General features: G+C 42.8%; 1 protein-coding gene across 3 annotated transcripts in view; it reads right to left on the bottom strand.

The window, feature by feature from the left end:
- Positions 1-3,038: 3,038 nt before the first annotated feature.
- The window catches only part of BEND7 (BEN domain containing 7), a 78,160-nt gene continuing 64,349 nt past the window's right edge, over positions 3,039-16,849 (bottom strand). Inside the window, exons 7-9 of one of the 3 annotated variants that reach the window (XM_087823586.1) lie at positions 16,571-16,690; positions 8,092-8,145; positions 3,039-7,147 (exon numbers count right to left, since the gene is read on the bottom strand). In XM_087823586.1, coding sequence (XP_087679712.1) covers positions 7,074-7,147; positions 8,092-8,145; positions 16,571-16,690 — 248 coding nt within the window. In that variant the 3' untranslated portion in view covers positions 3,039-7,073. Of the gene's footprint in view, positions 8,146-16,570; positions 16,691-16,849 lie in introns of all 3 variants that reach the window. The other 2 variants (XM_087823581.1, XM_087823582.1) reach the window with 2 other exon arrangements.

Below are 16,849 nucleotides of genomic sequence, written 5' to 3'. Positions count from 1 at the left end.
GCATTGATTTGTCATTTCCAAGTGTTGCTTGAAATCGTTAGTTATCAAATTCTCATGGAGCACACCCAGCATCTCTCTGGTGGATCTACTGACACAATTTCACCACCATTTATGAAGAGTGGTGATGTAGGGACAAAGGAAGTACACATGGTCGAAGACCAAGGGAGGGAAGAAGGGAGGTGTGTAGGAACTAGTGCTGCTCATCTGTCCCAGCCCACTCCTGCTGGGGAAGAGGGAGGGGGGAGTCCTGAAAATGTGTTTTCACCAGGGCCTGAAATCTTAATGGCCTTACAGATAAGATCCTTGACATCACGAGGCTTAGATTCCAGAGGAAAAATGGATGATAAAAAACACAGAAGTAGCACGACAATTTCAGAGTGGCAAGGGACACTGTGACTGGATGGTGGAGACTGCTGGTTACTTGTGAGGTGATAGTCACAAATCCCTGTGATGATGAAATTTAGTTGAGACTTGAATTATATGAATGAATAGTGCTTGACATCTTTATTGCCTCTAGTTTGGGGCAAAGCTACCAAGTTTAAATTCCCATTGCTATTCAGGAACACAACGTGCCTTATATGATGGTGTTTCCCCAGGCACAGCCATGAGTGATAGTCAGAATGAGCTCTGACTGCTGTACCCAGCCCCCAGCATAGTGCCATGCACACCCTGGGTGTTCAGCAAATGCTTGTTGAGTGAACGAATGGAGTAACATCTGACCCTGAACTCATGTGTCATCCTCCAAATCGCTCCTCCCAGTGTTCCCAGTCTTAGCCAAATAGCACCCTGGTGTTAGCGACCTGTGTCAGCTCCAGTACTTCCTCCTCCTTCCCTGAAGCTACACTCCCCTCATCCACCCTAAGATGGCCTGCCACCAAGTCCTACTGGGTCTTTCTTTTGCTTGGGCATTTGAGGATTTTTCCTCCTGGGTCCTCTTGATCTATTTCCTAGCTATTCCAACAGCTTAGGGCCTCCTTGCTTAGGCTTGCCCCTCTCCTTCCATACTTCGGCCAGATGGAGCAATACAGCCTGTGAATCCAATTAAACCTCTTAGGATTTTCCAGGGTCCCCCATAACTTCCCAGCTTCTTGGAATGGTTGGCGTGGTTGGGTCCATGCCAACCTCCCCAGCCATGCCTGGCTTTCACTGCCTTCTCTTGCATCCCAGCCCTGGTAAGGACCGGGAGGTGAACGAGGCAGGTGTGTGAGCTGTTACTCCACGAGAACACCTGTCTGGTGGAGCCTCCTGTGGTGGAACTGGGTCCCCTCATGCTGGATGAGAGAGCTCGTTAGGGCTCTCAGCCAGGCGACATACACAGATCCTCACCAGCGTGTGGGAGCAAGGGCATCCCAGGTGCCTTGGGCCACATAACAAATGATTTCATGGCACAAAGGACCACATGAAGCCTGGGAGGCACTGTGGTGGGAAGGGCAGGCTCGTGCCAGGCTCCCAGCTTCCACAGGTGCAGGTACGTGAAAGACGCTGTAGTTCAGATTTTCTATTTTTGCAAGCAAGTCACGCTGTTGCCTCCTCTTCTGCAATTCAGCCGTTTGCTTAGGTAGCTGTTCCTCCCCACCTCCCACCTCCCCCACTCCCGGCAGCCTGGGGGTGCTCTAAGCTGGGGGGCTGGGAAAGCCTGTGGATGTAGGAGGAGCAGGTACCCAGGGAGTAGCGCCCTCCTGTGTTCAGAGAGGAGAATAAAGCAATCAGGTTTTAACAGCCACTCTGCATTAGAGAAGATTGATTTGTCCTTCTGATGTGTTGTTTCCATAGAAGCAGGGCTTAACCTTTTAAGTGAAGATTATAAAGCTACCTCATTCATGTAAAATTAGGCTTCAAGCATATCAGTGCTTAATGCTTAAGTGTTACTGGGGGACTTGCTGCAGCCATTGATCGAGCTGCCAGGCAGAGCCTGTGACTTTCCACGTTTGAAGATGCTCTCTCTGGTAGCAATCTAGTTTATTATTAAAAATTTATCTCCTTCAGAAGGAGATAAAACTTCTTGGGTAAGATCACCAGAGTATTAATAAATACCTTTTATTAATGACTAGCACTGACTCCTCTTCATAATCACGGGAGGACTGGCACACGGGCACGAAACAGGCACTTTCAATTAAAGTAATTTATTGTATTCTTCCAGAATGGACATAAAGAGCATCTTGGGGATGGATATCACAACACGATGTCATACACCATTTTCACAACTAGTCTTGTGTAGAATTTTTTAAAAGAACATAGTAATTTTAAAAAATCTAAATATTTACATATTAATAAAACATATATACAGAAGATTGAGACATTATTCATAGATACGGAATAATTTGTTTTTGCTAAGAAAGCCTATAGAAAGGATTTCTGAATAAAGTCTGAACAGTAGTCACAGTAAGTAAACACAAATACAATTTGAATTTACAAAATATGATTTCACTCTTGCAGTTGTATGATATGTACTTCCAATTTGGGGATCCATTGCACATACTCATGAGCTGAACAGTCCCCTGCTCCTCAAGGGGTGAACACTCCAAGCTGTCGCCCAGTCTTGGAAGGACGTGCTCTGAACGTTCATAGTGTGTATTTAACAGATGCCACAGTGGGAAGATGAAAGTTTCTACCTCTATTAGCAACACAGTCATCGTATTGTAATAAAGTTGAAAGGTCACTAATTAATCTTTTCAATTCCCTTGAGAAATATTTTCTTCTGAGAGGCAGCAGAACGGTTTGAAAATGTATGTTGCAGAAAAACACAAGCCCTGGTTCACAGTATCTCACCAGACACGTGGCAAGCAGAGGGGCTGGTTAAGGGGAGGGGTTACTAGCAGGCCTCCAACGTAAAAGGCTAAGGGTGTGATGGAAACAACCACTCTGAACCTTCCTGGGGAGCTTCAAAAAGACAAACAAAAGACACACATACATGAGATGTAGCTGTCTAGCAGTTGGATGGATGCCACAAGCCACACCTAGCACCAGCTTCCTGTCACCGTTGGTTAATGAGCTGGGCTTCAATAGAAAACTGATTCATCCCAGAGCTCCCCTCCTCACTCAGGCTTAGCTGTTCAGTGTGATGTGGCACAAGTACCTTGGACAGGGGAGTAAGGCATTTAGGTGCTAAGCCTGGCCAGGCCACTGATGGGATACCTGCCCTGGGCAACCATGACCCTCACTCCTCAGCTGCCTCACCTGCAAAACGAGGGGGTGGGACTAAGGGACGTGTGTACAGTAACTCTGAGGTCTAACACTCTCACTTGATAAAATAAGTGCTACCAAAATGTGTTAAACAGTAGCACAGCAATTTTTTCCCCTGGGGTTTGGTGCTTCTAGTCCACATTTCTTTCAAGCCAAGTTTTGGCCTTTGGGTCAAGTGCCAAAGATTCAAGGTAATTTGCTTTATGCAATAAATGAAGTGTAAATGCGGTGTTTCTTAACAAAATGGTATTTTAAATTCACCATCTTATGAGAGAAAGAAATCCAGACCTAAATATTTCTGTAAAACAAATAACCACATGGCATGGTATCTCTAAAATGAATCCAGATTTTCGTTTGTTGGATTTATATAAAGTGGAGTGTAAGTGTACTAGGAAGCAAATAAAATACATAACATTAATGAAATACATGTGTTGCTGGTTGCCAAAACACTGAACCATTCACTCAGCTAAAACCATCTCTCAAAATAGTTGGTAGGTATCACGTAGATAACTGCTTACTTTGACTTTCTCACCTTTCAATGAGTTATTTTGTCACTGTGTCGACAAAACCTCCTGAAACGTTTTTCTTTCCTAAGAATTCATATATCATTTGCCCTTATTCAGTTACAAATGGTTATTTTGGGGGAAGTGATGTCACAAATGATTTCATTTAACAGAGCATGGCTATCCTGTCTCCCAAAATATCTTTTTTATCTTTTAAGCTGACGAAGGTCTAATTAAGTTTGGCCTTAACAACTGTTCCCTCAGTACTGGGAAGTGCCATTCTCCCTTTTACAGCATCTAAGCAACTTATGTTAAATAAATATGCTTCAAAGCTCCACATATTCACATTGAGGTTACGGGAAAAAAACAGGGAAAGAAAGCTGCTGCTTTTTAATGGACAATGAACTAACTGGATCAAGACATTGGACTTAAGGGTGATAAATCAACTCTAGGAATAATTTTTAAAAATCTTATACTCGCCCTAGCTGGTTTGGCTTAGTGGATAGAGTGTCGGCCTGTGGACTGAAGGGTCCTGGGTTAGATTCCGGCCAAGAGCATATACCTCGGTTGCAGGCTCAATCCCTGGCCTGGTCGGGGCTCGTGCAGGAGGCAACCAATTGGTGTGTCTCTCTCACATCGATGTTTCTTTCTCTCCCCCTTCCACTCTCTCGGAAAAGCAATGGAAAAAATATCCTCAGGCGAGGATTAAAAAAAACAACCTTATAGCAAGTTGGAGGCTTGCTTATCACAGATGACAAAGATAGTACATGGAAACTACTCAAACAGGATGGGTAAACTTCACAGAACACACACTCTGCAGTAAACGGAAATGCTAATGTGGATCTTTGAGGAAATTCAAAGGGAAGAGGTGCATACGCTAATGGACACTGCCACTAAATGAGAGTCTAGGCAGTGAAATCTGGCTCTCTGTCTTCCATGTTTTCTCTCCTGGTGTCAGATATATTACCTACAACAGAGACAAGAAAATGAAGGGGGCACTTCTCTAAAGGAGAGGTGTACACTTTCCTATGACATGGCTACAGGTAGGATGGGTATGTGAAGAATGCTCTTGTTGAGGGGTCTGTGTTTCATGTTTAAATAACAAATTTTTAGCCAAGACTTTAGTTGTGCTAAGTGAACAATTTTAGCCATTAGAAATTTGTAATGATTATTTTTGCAAGAAAGTCCTTGAATGTGTGTCACTATTAGAGTATACCTATATGTTGTCCAGTAACAGAAAATGGCCAAATAAAATATGATTTACTTGTAAAATAGAATGCCATACAGCTATTAAAATACATAAAGTATATGAAAAATTGCAATAAAATGGAAAATGCTTATTAGGTTAAAAAATAACTCAGTAAACAGAATTTTATATATTTGATCTCCATTGGGTAAATCAAGTAAATATAGAGAAAAGTCTGGGGCAAAAACACCCAATAAAGATTGTCTCTGGGTAGTAAAATTTACATTTTCTTCCTTATACTTTTCTTAATTTTTACAACTTAGGTAAAGGAATGCCAATTGGTGACAAAGATTGCTAAGCCCAGATGAGCTCTGAACTACTCTATTTCAAATCAGAAGCCTCCTTATTCAATTTTAGAAAGCACTGTTACGATTTTACTTTCTCTCTACCTTTTTTCCCCCCACCACAAATTGTTCCCAAGTCCTGGATGGTTTTTGTCATCATCAGAGAGCTCTCTCCGCACCAGGCTGCTGTGTGTCCTGCCCCTCCTGTCACAGTGGGCGGGGCTCTCTGAGGGCCCTGTTTGTTCACTACAACCTAACACAGTGCTGATTCCTGGAAGCTGCTCAAAAATGCTCACTGACAGGGTTGGGGGAAAAGAAAATGTTTTTCCACTATAAAGTCGTATCCATTTTTGGTAAGACTAGACACAGAAGTTTGCTTCAATGAAATGGACTGAAACAAATGTCATTTGACTGCCTGACCTGCTCGATTCTGGTTCATAGATTTACACCTCTCCCCCACCCTCCTCAATCTACATGAATTTGGAAGGAAAAAAAGACCTAAAGTTAATAAAAGAGTTGTTAAATCTTTAAAAAGGCCCAACTGTTGCCAGATCAGATAAATGCGACAAAGAAGGTCTGGCCAGTGAGCCTCAAGTCCCAGGAAGAAGCTCCTGTACAAGAAAGGTGAAGTTCACCTCCTGGCCGGTCTCCCTGGGGTGCACCAAGGAGGGAGGGATTGGTAGTAGCCTTATGTGCAGAGAAGCCACCAGACTGGGGTTTTACTTCGGTGGCAATCAAGAGACAGGCTACTCTAATCAAGATTATTTAATTTCATTACTGGAAATTTTGGGCACCAATATGGGAATTCTTTTTCTCCTTTTCTAAATGGTAAAGAGTATATATACTTTTTATCATGCTGTTTAGTAGTTTGTGTTAAATATCCATCAAGTCTAGTGAAAAGACCTGCAGGGCCGTTCTACTCCTGTCTTCATTATGACCTCACAGCCTCAGGCAACATTCCAGAAAGAGTTCCATGGGTTTGACACTGCTTCGGACTTCGGGGGACTTACGATGGACATTTTAATTGTGGAGACTGTGAGACACTGAGATGGAATCCTAAAGGGATTAGTACACCCAACAACTCGGGATCTTTAAGAAACATGCAGAGAAAAGCTGGCTTTGGCTTAGGTGTAAGAAAGCTATTCGGTGTAATGGCGGGGAGTCGAGAGGCCTGGGCTCTGGCCAGGCCATCAACCAGCTGTGAGACCTTGAGAAAGTCATTTAGTGTTTCTGGGCCTCAGGCTTTTTTACCTGTAAAATAAAAGGACTGGATAAAAAGAAGGTATGGGACTAGATGATCTCTAATGTTCCTTCGTTCTCAGATTCCTTGAAATACTTTTCAGTTTCATGAAATCGTTCGACCATCCTATGTTCAATTTTCTCATCTGAAACATCTCTCTGCTCCATCTTCACAAAGGAAAATGCAAAGGGGAATGGTTTTCAAGTAATAATTTTTAAAAGCCCACTGTGTCAGATGACAGGTAGGCAGTGCAAATGGGCTGCAGGGAGAGGAACCTTGGACAGCACAACCAGAGCAGCATGGCATTCCTCCAATGGGCCTCCTGAACTGTACAATTTCATTACTATCAGTTGTATTTTGTGAGCCTACTGGGAATGGGCCAGGGGCGATAAGCACACAGCTAATAGGAGTTGTCCTGATATTTGGAGGACAGATGGGAAGGAACAGTAGAGATCATGTATTTCAATTCTCTTGATTCATAAATGTGGAAATATAGTCAAACAAGAAGAGAAATCCCTTTTATATAATGACTAAATGGTAAACCTTGATATAAGAAGGTCCTTTTTTATTTGTCCAGTGATCTGTTGCTTAGCTACTTAATGACAGAAAGCACTATATCATTTACATGGTTGAGCTTTCTCACTGCTCTGAAGTTCACTAACATACATCTGTCCTATACCTGTGAACTCTGCTTTGATTGCCATCTCAGGGTAAGTGCTACCAATGAGCACATGACCGAGTAGACTGCTTACACAGACTAGCTGCTCCATTCACATTTGCTGATTTCCATTTAAAACTTACGAGCCAAAATCTAGAGGAGAAAACACTGCGTTGAACTTTTTCACTTAGAGAGTTTTTTGGGTATCTGGGTTTTGTAGGCAGAAAATCTTCAGGTATTCTTTTGAGGGCAGTCAATAAAGAGTCCTGAGGTCAACTGAGGGAATAAATTGTCTGCCACATGACACAGTGATCAGACACCTGTCCTTCCGGCTCTCGGGTATGAACTGATGCAGAGGCAGGAGGCCAGGGTCAGAAGTATATCACTTGTGAATTAAATCATGTGGTCAGAATTATGTGTATGGCTTAATATTGTAGCAGATGCTTCAATGAAATGTTGCATTTGGGCGACCTGGTTATAACACTGGTAATGTGCCACCCGTGCCAGATGGACTGGCTTATTCAGTCACACAGTTAAAACACAGCATTCACTGGGTGCCCATCGTGTGAAGAGTGATGACTGCCTGCCTCTCAAAGCCCTCTGGGGCAGGTGGGACATGAATTTCATCATAAAAGTAGTGATCCCTGTTCTAAAAAGAAATGTCACATCATCATGTTAAAATATTTTTTAATGCCCAAAGGTTTTGGGAGGCAAAATCTTGTGACTCTAAAGTTTTAGGACTTGCTTTTCTGAGCTTTTTAAGAATGTGAAACAGTGTGAGGAAAATGTAGCTTTTCAGCTTCACTGTGAGAAATCTGAACATAGGGCACTGAGCACCTCTGATTACTAGAGTCTGGGTCTGTTACGGAAGCACTTTGCTCACACATCTGCATCTCTAATGCTAAAAACATTTTCAATGCAAATATTTTCCTGGGCTGTATTTTGCAGCGGGTGATGAAAATGTAAATGTGTTTTACCTGTTGGTGGTAGAGAGACGCCGTCCAGTCTTTCATCACCGTCAGCTACCTCTGCTGGTTACAAACATAAAACACAAATCTCATTAGTCTCAGGGAGCACATCCATTTCACTGAATACAGTCACACAGTTTAAAATCTCCAGGCTTTCACTTTTCTTTTCCTTTTCAGCTCCAGTCAGTTCACATTACAGATTTTAGTACCAATATTTAAATATTTTAAAGATGATATACAATCAATTTTCCTGTATTATTTTTTTTTAATATCTTATGAAGCTTATTCTATCATTGATTATTTCAGTGCATGTCACTTATTTACATAGGCTTCAATATCCACCCAGAATTTGGGGTGACTTGTTTAAATATGATGCATGGAGGTCAGTGCATTCCTGTGGTAGAGTTTTGCTTGTCTACATTCCTGTGAGGTGGGCTTACGAAATCTTCAGAATGAATCTTGCTTTGGAGATGACTGGAAATTCAGATCCTGGAGTTGTCAATCTAAGTTGGCATCAATTCCATCATAAAGAAAATCAGAAGGAATAAGCATTTCTTTAAAAGATCTGTCACATCCCTGTTTTAAAATGCAAACCTTTGCTCATCTCTGGATATGTTTCAATCTCCTTAAGAGTTTCCCAAAGGTAGATCCTTCAGTCACAGAAAAACTTCCACTAATTACATAAAAGCAGGTGCCCATCTGTCTTCCGAGAACTGATGCACTTGTCTGTCTCTCCAGCATGCTACAGGACAGGTCAAAACGTTTCATTACGGCCACCTGCAGTTTCAGCGGGGCTCCCTGTCCAGGGGCAGTGGCCCAGTGGGAGGGGTTTCCTGCCTGAAGCCACCTCCCGGCCCTGCATGTGTGCACTTGAGGCTTGTCAAATGAGGGCTGCATTTCTATCTCACTGAAATGCTCAGTTGGTGGGAAGCAAACAAATCCTATGTTCTTGTGTTTTATTGGTGTTGCTTTAAACACAATCAGGGTTCAAAGAGTTCCACTCTAGTCCACGCTCTCACATCCTGTCCTCAGACTGCTAAACACTGACTCTGAAAGATCCACTGTCTGCTCACCTGCTCAATCCACCACAAAGAGAGAACGCCGAGAAGAGACAGACTGTCCAAGACCCATTTTGGTTGGAAAACAGTAGAAACCACTAAAAATTATGTTGTAGATGAATATTTAACAACAAAAGCATTCAAGTCATATGGTTAGAGTAAAATTTTGTATATAAATTTATAGACAAAATACAGGACAAACTAAAATGTTAACAGGTTTCTCTGAATGAGACATAGTATAGGTATTTAAAATTTTGTTGTGTTTTTAAAATTATTCTGTATATTTAAAAAATAACAAACATGTTTTTATATTTAGAAGACATTATTTTCTTCCAATCGGTTTGTGTGGATTTGAATAGGTAGATGAACATGATCGTTCTTTCATTGTCTAGGATTTTAAAAATTCTCCAGCAGTACCAATAATAGCAATGCTAGCCACCACCCTTTATTAGATACTTTCCATTTACTGAGCACTTTACATACATTGTATCATACAACTCTTAGAAAATCCCACAAGGCAGGTCTGTTATGATGTCCATTTTAACAAATGAGAAAACTGAGACAGAGAGGTTAAGAAATCTACCTAAGGTGATCTAGCTAGGAAGTGACACTGCCAAGGATTTGACTCAGGTATATGCCGGGGCTCTTAGTCTCTGCTGTTAATCGTCCAAACATATACCGCATGTATCATTATGAGCTAAATTTTTCAATCTTCAAGTTTTAGTTCATTTTTTTATACTTCAGTAACTTTCTCCCCTTTCCATGTACAACTGCTTTTCATTTAGTTATAACAAAAATCAGTTCTGGGTATAAGTTGATTTTCCCTTTGTAATTAAGTCATCCTTACTTTTAAAAAGCAGGCCTATGCAATTATGTGCTTTTGTAAGAACAGAACATATATAAACAGAAATATATAAGTTGGTATATGCCAGCTCCATGAACTGGGCACAGTGTCATGGAGGAAGAACATGACTGTGTTACTTAAATTTAATTATAACATCTGTCTGTAACAATGGGCTCACCATCTTTCTTCCCTGGTGACAGTCAAATTGTGAAATTTGGAAAAGACTGAGCAAGTCCAATAAAAATTTAATAGCAGTGACAGCTTTACTCTTAGATCTAACACACACACAAAATTGTGATTTCAGCTCTGAGGAAATAACCTAATGAAAATGATAAAAATCCACACCAGGAAAGGAATCATTCCAGTTATAGAAAAAAAATTATTGCATGTAATGAGAGCCCCAAATGAATTTGTTTAGATTCATATAACAATCTTTCAGACCTGCATGGGGCACTTTTTTGAGAGGTGGGGGAGCTTCCTTTTGTTGTTGTTGTGTTAATCCTCACCTGAGGATATTGTTTCTACTGATTTTTAGGGAGTAGGGGGGAGGGAGGGAGAAAGAGAAACATCGATGTGAGAGGGACGCATCAATTGGCTGCCTCCCAACTGGGGCCAGGGTTCGAACCTGCAACCCAGGTATGTGCCCTTGACCAGGAATCGAACCCATGACCCTTCGGTACCTGGGTTGATGCTCTGACCACTGAGCACACCGGCCAGGGCAGTTGGGGCTTTCTTAAACAGTGAGTTGATTAGCTTGCCCAGGTGGAGTCTATATTTAATTCCAGGAATTGAGCCAAATATGATAAATAAGGTTAAAGTTGTGGAATATCTATGAGACACTGTTTGGATTATCATTTAGACCGAAAATAATCAAGATAAAAAGCAGGCGAGCAAGCAATATTATTGAGAGGCCTCCAAGTTCCTATCAGCATGCCAGTGGAAATGCAAGTGGCTCTAGTTTCAATTTGCTGGGGTCCCACTTGTGTTGCTTGAGGAGAATGAAGTGTAGCAGGATGTGAAAAAATTGGGAGACAAAACCTCTTTGGCAGGTCACTGCTGATGTGCTGTCGTTCTGGTCTGGTCTGTGTGTCAGGGTTGGTTCTGTAGGTTTTGTTTTTAAAAAAATTGATTTTAGAGAGAGAGGACGTGGGGGGGGAGAGAAAGGAAGAAACATCTATGTGAGATAGAAACATCAATCAGTTGCCTCCCCTTTACCCTCCAACTAGGGATTGAACTTGAAACCTAGGCATGTGCCCTGACCAGGAATCAAACCTGCAACCTTTTGGTGAACAGGACAATGCTCCAACCAAATGAGCCACCCAGCCAGGGCAGCACCTTCCACTTTTCAGATGCTATTAGAACCTACGAGAGAGGCAGAAAAGAGCCAAAGTGCTGATTCCAAATATCTAGGCAGATAATTGAAACCCACTGGTCCAAGTAAAAATGTCCAAAATAAAATATGATGAGAACTATGGAGCAGGGCACACAATGTTCTGAGCACTTGAGAGGCTCCCCCTGGAAGGGAAGGGTGTGTTGTGAGCAGTGTATGGTTTGGAACCCATTCTGTAGAAATAGGCATGGGCGTGTGGAAATGAACCTGTGTCACGTGATTTACTAATATAAATGCTGAGTTGGTTAAGAAATGTGTTCACTGGTCAGTCTGTTTGTGGGACAGAGAAATAGGAATGTGGAAAAAAGTCCCCACTGCATGCATGTATGTTTGTTGAGGCGGGAAAGTGGGGAAAGGAATGGAGATCAGAACTCATAATAACTGGTCTTATTATCTAAAATAGGGAAAAAAAGGTGTGTTTATGTATAAAATACAGGGTGTCCCCAAAAATGTATACACACTTTGAATAATTATTAATTCCAGATTTAATTATTAAATCTGAAAAGAAAGAAACATCAATTGAGCTATCATAAAAATGTTTGTGTATACATTTTTTGGGGGACACCCTATATATAGTATGGGGTAACAGACTTTAAACAGAACTTCCTATTTCAGTCACGTGGCCTACTGCCAGGAAGGTTGTTTCTGAGTCTCTGACAAGAGGCCTCCCCCATACACTCAGTAGATACTCCACAGTCTCCCCACCTTTTGTCTTCAATGTTTCAGGTCCTTTAGGGACTTGTAATCACCTCCAGCTAGGGGCGCATATTCTGTAACACAAAGCCCTCTCCTCCCTTTCTCTGGGTTGTCTCTGCAGTACCTAAATTAGTAACATCAGCATTCTGGATTTATAGCTCTTTTCCTCAAACTCCCAAGGAGCTCCAAGTATTTCTCCCGTTTTCCATTTACTCCTACCTGCCCCTGTGAAACAGGAAGGCACCGGCACGCTTCTGTGGCTTGAGCGGAGGAATGTGCTAGCCTACCTCAGGCTAGAAGTTGGTACAGTTGGGGCAGAGTGTGGAGAACCAAAGGATAGCTGGTTCTTGCTAATTTGGCCCTTTGACTTTCCTTTGGGCTGAGTATTAAATTTAGGTCTCTTCAATATGACAAACTTTATATCTCTTTCAAACCTGAATGTTATATTTGGTGTCCTTTTTCGTTGGGGGGGGGGTTGTGTCAACAATTTCCCCTGCAAATCAATAGATATACGGAAGTTCTCACATACCCAACAGTCAAGATTGCCAAGGCAGAATTTAGACAACGCAAGACCAACTTAATTCTAGCAAGCACACCACTCAGCCTTCATACTTGAAATCTGATTTGGGATATAGAATTGAAGAGACACAGCACCCAACGTGGTATCAGTGCTTAAACATTACTGCATAAAACAACTGGGCAATTGTCTTTGATAACACTTGTCATTCACTGCAAAGCATTTTTTCACTCCAATCCTTTCCTGGAGCCTGAAATCTAAAGGGGCTTTGTGAAGTGGCTCAAGGCTGAGGCAGGAGACCTTTAGCATGAGAAGGGATAAGAGACTCTGCTGGCAGAAGTGAATCTTGGTCTGTTACTCAGTTAACCTCCCCGGAATGAGGTCAGGCACCATGACTCAAGACTTAACCTTTGGGGGAGGAAGGGAGAAGAGAGGAAATTGGGACGTGGAGGTGCAGAGATGGAAATGAGAGAAAGATGGGGGTACAGAGAAGGAAATAAGAGAAAGCGCTTGAGGAGGAAGAAGGGGCGCTCTGGGATGGCCAGGTGAGTGGCCTTGGCATACCCTAAGGACCTTGTTCCTGAGGGCAGAGCTCAGGGACATTGCTGCCCTGTGGTTTTGGGGTAAGTATTTGAACCTCAAGGAAGAAACTGATGAAGAACATTCTCTAGGATCTCACATGACCTAGACGAGCTAAACAATAAGACCTTTTTGTTGTGGACGATTGTCCGTTCTTTACCACTGACTGATTGGCTGGTTCATTTGTTGGTTCCATGCTGTGCCACACACTGTTCTAGATACTTGGGATAGAAACATGACTGAGATGCCATCTCTGCTCCTACGGCTCTCATGGTCATTGGAGCAAACAGGTGGGTCACTATTCAGGTGGCAGACTAACGTGCTGCACTGCCTATGAAGGCTCCAGGAGAAAGCACCTTGGTGCTACGCTCGGAGGAGGCCCAGTTTTCCAGGCAGAGGGAAAGTTTGAAAACATATTTCAGAACAGGGAGAGGGTGCAGGAGCTAAGGATGGTGAAGGGGCTGTGAAGAACCTTTGCCACACTGAGGGCGGGGGAGGGGGGAGGGGGTTGTAGGTAGAAGGAGATTTTACTCTGGGAGTGACAGGGAGCTAGCAGAAGTGTTTCGTTGGGGCGGGCAAGACCAGATTTCATTAGCTGAGGCACAGAGAAAGAAGTCTAGGGTCTCGGGCCAGGGCCATGTCTGGGGCTGCACACCTGAGAGCCACTGATGATGGGACAGTTCAAGTCAGGGGGACTTAGATGAGAGCAGCAGCAAGGACGGAAACTTGGGAATGCTGGGTTAGGAGACAGGCGGAGGAGAGGCAGCGGAGAACCAAGGCATTGCCAGAACTTTTGGAGGAGAAACAAAGAGAATGAAGTCATAGAACCCAAGGGAAGAGAGTTTTAAGAAGGATGAGATTCGGCAGAGTGAAATCAACATGGAGGTCAAGTCAGAGTGTTAACATAAATAGAAAGCGAACTCTGATCATCGGGTGTGAGTCCAGCAAGAGCTCACGCAGAGGAGGAGGGCAGAGGGCAGAGGGCAATGGATTCTCAAGTGAGCTGGGGTGGGGAGCCCTCGGATGCAAACCCTTCTGGAAGAATTCTGACCAACGGTTAGGAGAAGGAGAAGGTAGTGTTTTTATGAAGCGGCGAGGGTAAAGGAGCTGTTTTGCTTCTGGTGGGCAAAGGGAAGGACGAGGCCATGGACATTTTTTAAGCATCATTATGTGTCAGTTCTCTGTTAGGGGCAATAACATTGTCTAACTCTAACTCTCAAAACACCCCTGAAGTAGCTGTTAGTCTCTTTAAATAAATGAAGAATGCAAGGCTGCTAGAGGGTGAATAATTTGTCCAAAAGTCCCAGGAATTCGTAAGTGGCAGCTCAGAGCTAGGAATTCAGACCTGTTCTTTCTGCTGTATCATGCTGTGTTCACTTGCGGTGACTTGTAATGAAGGAGGAGGCAGTGAACACTGAGACCCGAGAGGATGACCAGCTCATTTATCCAAGTCTGAACACCTTTGAGAGTGAAAGGTGTTAATAATTATTAATAATTACGCCCGGACGGCAGTGGGAAAGCGAAACTGCCCAGGCACAGCCAGGCTGGTGTCCCCCTGACTAGGATATGAGGGGCCCACGGGGTTATGACTTCCTCAGCGACCTCCACCGCCGCCAGGCACTGCTGTGTACGGCACAGACATCCTCAGAGAGGATACACTAGCTTCATACATAAAGATATTCGTGTACAACATGTGTCTGTAGCCTCCCAACTCTGAGGCAGGCTTTATTTTTATGTCCACTTCATGAGAAGGACACTGAGGATTAGAAAGATGGGGTGACGTGCCCAAGGCCCAGAGCTGGTAAAGAGCAGATGTAACACCTGAAAACCAGATCATCTGACCCCATTATGACTTATTACTTGATTTGATAATACATTTTTTACCAATGAAAAATACTAGTCTGTTGCTCTTTATAAAAAGAGCATCCATTAAGTATAAAAGAAAGCAAAAGGTTAAAAAAGACGAGAAGATTTTTAAGAAAAAATCAGCTACAGCCCGGCTGGTGTGGCTCAGTGGTTGAGTGTTGACTTATAATCCAGGAGATCTTGATTCGAGTCTCGGTCAGGGCACATGCTCAGGTTGTGGGCTCAATCCTCAGTGGGGACCTTGCAGGAGGCAGCCAATCAATGACTCTCTCATTATTGATGTTTCTATCTCTCTCCCTCTCCCTTCCTCTCTCTGAAGTCAATAAAAGATATATATTTAAAAAAAATCATCTACAGCTAAATATTTTCTTTTTTGGACATGACCTTGGGACCTAGAGCTTTGTAAATTACTTACATAACTCTATCATTGGTAGGTCAGAGGATGCTCAGGTAGAGCCTACATAGGTGAGCCTATAGCTGAACAGTTTAGAGCCCTGATAGCTATTTCTAGAGAAAAGAGTTGTAAGGGTTTTCACGCAGAAAACCGCTTGGTCCCTTGATGCCCATGTGTCTTGTTGATGCAACCTTGCCTTCCCAGCCTATATGCCAGGAGCTCTCCCCGAAGCCATCAGCTGTGCTCCTCCACAGGCTCCGTCACAGTGCCTAGTACTCATTGTGAGTCCACATAAATAAAGGGATCTGTTAGTGGCACAGCCTCGTGATTCTGCACTGCTGCTCTCATGGACCCCACGACATCCAAGCCTGCGGCATCTCGGCACATAAGGTCCGTCTCCCTCCCAGACTCTCACATTCTAGCCACAGAAGCACAGAAGGCTCTGAGCAGGCCAGGCGTCCTAAGTTTGATCAGGATTAAAAAAAAATAATAATATCTAGAGGTTTGTGAGCTCCTGGAGATAATTATTTTTACATGATGGCAAAAAAACTGACCTCAAAGGGGCTCCTCACTGTCACTGGGGAGGCTGAGACTTCAAATGAATAAATAGTCGTAATTCAACTAGTGTTCACTTTTCCTGGAAGAAATCCCAGAATCACCAAGCCCAGATTTAAAAAAAAATTTTAAATAAATTTAAATAAATATATATTTGACTTAAAATCTCCTTCTATTTCATGTGGTGTTTCAGGTGAAATGATCACTATTATTTTTGACCTTAAACTAACAGTACATTTTATAATGTCAGGCAGATCCAAACAAACAAAAATCAATAGGCAATGGAAGCAAAACACAACAGAGAGACCCACTTTCATCCATGACACGTAAGCCCACAGATGAGGTTAACAAGCCTTCCCCTTTGTACTATTCAAAGCGAATGGCCTGACATATTCTCACTATTTAATCTTCAGGTGAATTTCAAAATTCATTTGGATAAGACTTTGAAATACAAAACCACAGCACATTATATAGTGCATCTCCTTGAAAAGACAGGCGACAGAGCACCCGGGAGCAAAGCCTGTCCTTTGCCATGCCTGAGAATTCAGTAAGGGGCTCCTGCGATTATTTTCTTGTAGCTTATCCATACCTGAGCCTCTTTTTAACCTTCTTCTGGCCAGCTTAATTTGATCCTGTAGAATCTGTACCCAGTCTCTCGGGCCAGGAAGTTTATCCACGTGATTAGCAGTACAGTACTTTTCAGTGAAGACTGAAAGAAAATGTAAAATATTGTTAAATGCTTCAACGAATAAAACAGACAGACCCAAAACAGGAATATATCCCAAGAAGAAAAAAGAGCACATTGCTAAAAGACATCGGCTCTGCAGCAGGTAGCTTCACTATCCATATTACAGTCCTTTGGTGAAGG

The sequence above is a fragment of the Miniopterus natalensis genome, chromosome 1, assembly GCF_054644295.1.
Source record: "Miniopterus natalensis isolate mMinNat1 chromosome 1, mMinNat1.hap1, whole genome shotgun sequence".
NCBI classification, from domain to species: domain Eukaryota; kingdom Metazoa; phylum Chordata; class Mammalia; order Chiroptera; family Miniopteridae; genus Miniopterus; species Miniopterus natalensis.
The sequence above is the reverse complement of the archived record's forward strand: the minus strand, read 5'-3'. Positions and strand labels throughout refer to the sequence as shown.